General features: G+C 43.1%; 1 protein-coding gene across 2 annotated transcripts in view; it reads right to left on the reverse strand.

Moving 5' to 3' along the window:
* Positions 1-482: 482 nt before the first annotated feature.
* The window catches only part of LOC127632336 (tryptophan 2,3-dioxygenase B-like), a 16,099-nt gene continuing 9,694 nt past the window's right edge, over positions 483-6,887 (reverse strand). For both annotated transcript variants that reach the window (XM_052110882.1, XM_052110881.1), the window contains exon 12: positions 483-1,303. In XM_052110882.1, the coding sequence (XP_051966842.1) occupies positions 1,144-1,303 (160 nt within the window). In that variant the 3' untranslated portion in view covers positions 483-1,143. The remainder of the gene's footprint in view (positions 1,304-6,887) is intronic.

The raw sequence follows: 6,887 nt of genomic DNA on the forward strand, positions 1-6,887 counted from the left end.
AGTGTCTGAGTCTGTGTGTGTGTCTGAGAGTGTGTGTGTGTGTCTGAGTGTGTGTGTGAGTGAGTGTGTGACAGTGAGTGTGTGTGTGTGTGTGTCTGAGTGTGTGTGTGACAGTGAGTGTGTGTGTGTCTGAGAGTGTGTGTTTCTGAGTCTGAGTGTGCGAGTGTCTGAGTCTGTGTGTGTGTCTGAGAGTGTGTGTGTGTGTGTCTGTGTGTTTGTGTGTGTGTGTGTGTGGTGAATGAGTCAGTGTAAAGCTCTTTGAACACCGCTAAGGTACAAAAAAAAAAATTTAACCATCCATTACCACTGCTTTAGTCTTAATGGATTTTCCAAAAAATACACATAAAATAGTCAGGACGGCAATTCATTCAAAACAAAACAAAACCTCTCCTATCTGATCGGAGAGACGGGGCGAGAGGTCCCTCAAATATTTACCCTCATCCATCCAGTGAACAGCGGCTGGAGAATATTCTAGGAAGAACTGATTTCAGAAGCGCAGATGCAGAAATGATTTCATCAGTTTATTAAATGTGTTTTACTGTGAATGCATTTAACACAATAACAGTATAATGTACAGATTATATACTACATCATCTTCCGTGTGGAAGTATCTGCATTTCAGATATACAGTATATCATATAGTTACAAATCGACCAATCCGTGTGCTTCATTAAAACAATCTTATACTGATACAAAAGACTTTTTACAGTGCTTGAAATATAAATATTATGTACAAGACTTCTTGATTTACACTCATCCTTGTTTTGTTTTTAATCTACACAATTACAGCATCATTACACTTTATTTACATCCATATCGTCTTCACAGCAGTCGCTATTATTTTGGCATTTCAGTAAATCAGTTAATTATGTAAATGGGACAAAATGCACAAACATCAGCGGATCAATAGAGCAAAGACAATCAATCACATCCTCAGCAGAGCGTCTGATCAGCTTCCCGTAAAGAATCTTTAAGCATTATTAATATGGGAGTCATTTACTGTGGTGCAAGAGAATATATCGTGATGTTTATTATTATTCTTACCTCCAAAACATGACATATTCTCTTCATCTCTTCATCAATTGTAAATGTACCTTGCTGTGAGGATGTTTAGATTTTCTAGACAAGATGACAGATTATAATCTAATCTGAATCCTCACTGCTGCAGGAATCGTACGAGCTGTCGTAACACTCGGCCATGTAGGGGAACGTATGGAGGATGGGGTTCAGTTTGGGCACCCAGGCACGAGGTACCAAGAATGTCGCCAGGTTGAACAAATCCACGAACACTTTGTAACGGTCGCTGTGAAGTGAGAGAATATTGTGTCACATTTGGATAACTTCTCTCATCAGAAGTGTCGGCGTTTATGACAGAGTTTATCACGGTGGGAAATTGCGAAACACATTTTTCAAGACTTTTATCGGTTTGAAACGCTTGTAAAGCATATCAGTGCAGATAACACAGAAGCATGTGTGTAAATGAATTGGAATGAGTTACACGAGAGAGAGAGAGAGAGAGAGAGAGAGAGAGAGAGAGAGAGCGAGAGAGAGAGAGAGCGAGAGAGAGAGCGAGAGAGAGCGAGAGAGAGAGAGAGAGAGAGAGAGAGAGAGAGCGAGAGAGAGAGAGAGAGCGAGAGAGAGAGAGAGAGAGAGAGATAAGATCACATGAATCTGAAGATAGTATCTGAGACTAGACATAAATGGATCAATACAATGATCAATTCAGAGAGATATGAACAGTCATATATATATAGAATGCTGATGAATATATGCCATTGATTACATATAGATATTAATAGAATAGATATAGCAACAGATACGAGATACATATTCAAGACATTGATAATCTATCTAGACATAAAGCTAGACAGACATAGACGATCAACAGAGAATGAGAGAGAGATGTCTGACAGATGAGACATGCAGAGTATCAGAGAAGAACTGAGAGAGATCTAACAGAAGACAGAGATACATAGAGACATTACAGATGCTATTACAGACAGTCTGCAAGATTACAGAAGAATATTGAGGAACAGAGAGAACATATATTGAAGCCAAGATCGATGAGATTGATGATTGCGTAGATAGAGATATTCTGAGCATATAGAAAGCTAGAGAGATAGATAGAGATGTATATAGAATAGCACAATTTGGAAATCTTACTTTGAAAATTTGTATCGAAAAATTGCACCAGCTGACCTTAACCAACCTCAGAGTAAAATAAAGAAAACATTAGAAGACTTGGAGAAAACAATTAAGAATTATCAAAATCCATTAGATAAATATATAACAATATCTGAAATATTAGAACATATAAAACATCTTAAATTAAAGAAAGCATGTGGACAAGATCACATTAGTAACGAAATGCTTAAACTCAGCAGTCCCAGCATGATTCAAACTTTAGCCAAATTATTTAATTTGGTGTTGTGGTCCGAAGCGTCCCTGAGAGCTGGTCTGAGGGACTCATCACACCCATATTCAAGAAAGGTGATCGATTCGACCCCAATAGTTATCACGGCATCAGTGTGGGCAGTGCTTTAGGAAAACTGTTCTGCAGCATCATAAACAGGCGATCGCCTCACACATTTCATCACACAACATTTTAAATAAAGCACAAATTGGCTTTTTACCAAAACACCGCACATCCAACCACATCTATTCCCTCCACACTCTCATCAACAAAAACATCAAGGACAAACAAAGGAAAATATTTGCATGTTTTGTAGACTTTAAAAAGCATTCGACTCAATTTGGCATGATGGTCTACTATACAAAATCCTACAAATTGGCATCGGTGGAAAAACGTTTGATATTATAAAATCTCTGTACAGCAACAGCAAAAGTGCTGTGAAAATCAGTGACCACAGAAGCTGCTCTTCCAGCAGGGCCGTGGAGTGAGGCAGGGCTGCAGTCTGAGCCCGACTCTATTCAACATCTACATCAATGATCTGGCATCAGCGCTGGAGAGCCTCGACTGTACCCGGTCTCACTCTACACCACACACAGGCCAGGGGTCAGGGGTCAGAGGTCAGATGTCTGCTGTACGCGGATGATCTGGTCCTGCTGTCCCAGCACACCTGAGGGCCTTCAGCAGAGCCTGTCCCTGCTGGAACAGTACTGTCAAGACTGGGCCCTGACAGTCAACCTGGACAAAACCAGAGTCATGGTGTTCCAGAAGAAGGCCCGATCTCAGGCACACAAACACCAGTTCCTGTATAAAGGCCAGGTCCTGCAGCACAGCACGAGCTATAGCTATCTGGGTATCGACATCAGCGCCTCGGACGCTTCGGTCTGGCTGTTAAAACTCTGAGTGAAAAGGCACGGAGGGCTTTCTATGCCATAAAATCACGATGCGGACACTTAAAATTACCCATTAAAACCTGGATCAAATTATATAATTCAATAATAAAACCAATTATTTTATATGGATGTGAAATTTGGGGACCAGTACTAAATTTTAAAAATTGGGATAAAACACCAGTAGAAAAATTACAATTGGAAATTGCCAAAAATATTTTAGGGGTCCACAGAAACACGCCCACCGCCGCCTGCAGGGCCGAAGCTAGGCCTGTACCCGCTGAACATTGAGATCCAGAAGAGATGTGTTCAGTTCTGGCATCACCTCCATCAGTCTGATCCAGAGTCAGTGCAATATAAAGCCCTCCTCGCCAATGAATCCTCAGCAGAACCTCATCCTCTGAACACACTCGCTCTTCAACTCGTCCATCAGACTATACTCCCTATTGACCACAGCTACAGCCCCAAAATTATTATTAAAGAAATCCACACAAATCTAAAAGACACTCATGATAAATCATTAAAAGCACATTTTGACCTCCAGAATAAACTCCAATGTTACTCGACCCTCAATAGAACCACTAAATTGGCCAGTTATCTATTTATTAAACATTTTAAAGAAAGACAAATCCTCTCCAAATACAGATTAAGTGACCATGACCTAGAGATAGAGAGAGGAAGACGTAGACAAACATGGACAGAGAGAGAGCAGAGGATCTGTAGACATTGTGATCTACAGCACATAGAGGATGAGGAACACTTTCTGCTCTTTTGCTCGAAATATAGCAATATAAGAGAAACGTTTCTGCCCAAATTTGAAGCCTTGATCCCATCATTCTATGAACTGAGTGACACTGAAAAAATGTCCTTCTTACTCGGAGAAGATGATAATACAGCTGCACTAGCTGCTAAATATGTGCTAGCTATTCACAACGCCAGAGACAGCTAATTCTCTAGAGTGACCCAATGTATTTATTTATACAGTGTGTGTATATTTATTTATCCATCTATTTACAATGCTACATGTGACATGATTTATACATATATGTTTTGTTTGTTTGTCTGTTTGTTTTATTATTTATATATAATATGTTGATGCTTTGGCAACATTGTGTTACACAGTCATGCTAATAAAGCAAATTTGAAATTGAAATTGAAATTGAGAGAGAGCGAGAGAGAGCGAGAGAGAGAGAGAGAGAGAGCGAGAGAGAGAGAGAGAGTCATGACGGACTCTTCTTGAAACTCATCCAGAGTGGCATCGGAGGAAAGACATATGATGTCATAAAAGACATGTACACTGAAAATAAATGCTGCGTGAAGATTAATGAAAAAAGAACCAATTATTTCAATCAGACCAAGCCTCAGCCCAACTCTATTTAATATCTATATTAATGAACTGGCCACAACTCTTCAAAACTCATCTTGCCCTGGACTGATCTTAGATGGCAGAGAAATCAAACGCCTCCTTTACGCTGACAACCTGCTGCTGCTGTCCCCTAATGAAGAGGGACTACATCAAAGCCTCTCCATTTTAGATACATATAGCAGAGATTGGGCTTTACCATTAAACATGGAGAAGTCCAAAGTCATGATCTTTCAGGAAAAAAAAAAATCGCATTTTGAGCAATAAATATATATTCACAATCGGGGGAAGAATCCTTCATCATGTCAACCACTATAATTATTTGGGTCTTACAATCTCTGCTTCAGGACAGTTTGATTTGGCAATAAAAGATCTGACAGACAAAGCCCGTAGGACATATTATAGTATAAGAAAATCATAATTTAAATTCAACCCCCCCATTAAACTGTGGCTGAAAGTTTTCGACAGCATCATCAAACCAATACTCCTATATGGCTGTGAAATCTGGGTCCCCAAATATAAATTAAATTATGAATCTTGGGACAAAAGCCCTGTTGAAATTTTCCACCTAGAATTCTGTAAAAACATCCTGGGAGTTCACAGAAGTGCCCCGAATCTGGGCTGTAGAGCAGAACTGGGCCGGTTCCCTCTCCTCACTGAAATCCAGAAGAGAGCAGCTCAATTCTGGTTCCATTTGTCAGACACACCTCCAGATAATTACCATCACTGTGCCTTTACACACAGGACAGGACACCCAGAGAGTGACCCTATGCACCATTTAGTAGAAAAATATCAGCTAAATTTCTCCATCCAGTTCAGATTGGCCAAACTGAAACAGACAGACAGAATAACGCAGGAAGAATACATTCACGATTGGCAGCACAAAGTCACACAGGTACATAAATTAAACTACTTCCACAGAATTAAGACGGATTATAAATTGGCACCATATTTGATCCATATTAAAGATTATAGACAAAGAAAGCTACTGTCAAAGTATCGTCTGAGTGAGCACAGTCTGTGTGTAGAGACGGGTCGACACAGACAGAACCGGAGACCCAGAGAGGACAAACTGTGTTCACACTGCACTGAAGGAGTCTGTAGAGACGGGTCGACACGGACAGAACCGGAGACCCAGAGAGGACAGACTGTGTTCACACTGCACTGAAGGAGTCTGTAGAGACGGGTCGACACGGACAGAACCGGAGACCCAGAGAGGACAGACTGTGTTCACGCTGCACTGAAGGAGTCTGTAGAGACGGGTCGACACGGACAGAACCGGAGACCCAGAGAGGACAGACTGTGTTCACGCTGCACTGAAGGAGTCTGTGGAGACGGGTCGACACAGACAGAACCGGAGACCCAGAGAGGACAGACCGTGTTCACGCTGCACTGAAGGAGTCTGTAGAGACGGGTCGACACGGACAGAACCGGAGACCCAGAGAGGACAGACCGTGTTCACGCTGCACTGAAGGAGTCTGTAGAGACGGGTCGACACGGACAGAACCGGAGACCCAGAGAGGACAGACCGTGTTCACGCTGCACTGAAGGAGTCTGTAGAGACGGGTCGACACGGACAGAACCGGAGACCCAGAGAGGACAGACCGTGTTCACGCTGCACTGAAGGAGTCTGTAGAGACGGGTCGACACGGACAGAACCGGAGACCCAGAGAGGACAGACCGTGTTCACACTGCACTGAAGGAGTCTGTAGAGACGGGTCGACACAGACAGAACCGGAGACCCAGAGAGGACAGACCGTGTTCACACTGCACTGAAGGAGTCTGTAGAGACGGGTCGACACGGACAGAACCGGAGACCCAGAGAGGACAGACCGTGTTCACGCCGCACTGAAGGAGTCTGTAGAGACGGGTCGACACGGACAGAACCGGAGACCCAGAGAGGACAGACCGTGTTCACGCCGCACTGAAGGAGTCTGTAGAGACGGGTCGACACGGACAGAACCGGAGACCCAGAGAGGACAGACCGTGTTCACGCCGCACTGAAGGAGTCTGTAGAGACGGGTCGACACGGACAGAACCGGAGACCCAGAGAGGACAGACTGTGTTCACGCTGCACTGAAGGAGTCTGTAGAGACGGGTCGACACAGACAGAACCGGAGACCCAGAGAGGACAGACTGTGTTCACGCCGCACTGAAGGAGTCTGTAGAGACGGGTCGACACGGACAGAACCGGAGACCCAGAGAGGACAGACTGTGTTCACGC

Source organism: Xyrauchen texanus, chromosome 39, assembly GCF_025860055.1.
Source record: "Xyrauchen texanus isolate HMW12.3.18 chromosome 39, RBS_HiC_50CHRs, whole genome shotgun sequence".
Lineage (NCBI taxonomy): Eukaryota > Metazoa > Chordata > Actinopteri > Cypriniformes > Catostomidae > Xyrauchen > Xyrauchen texanus.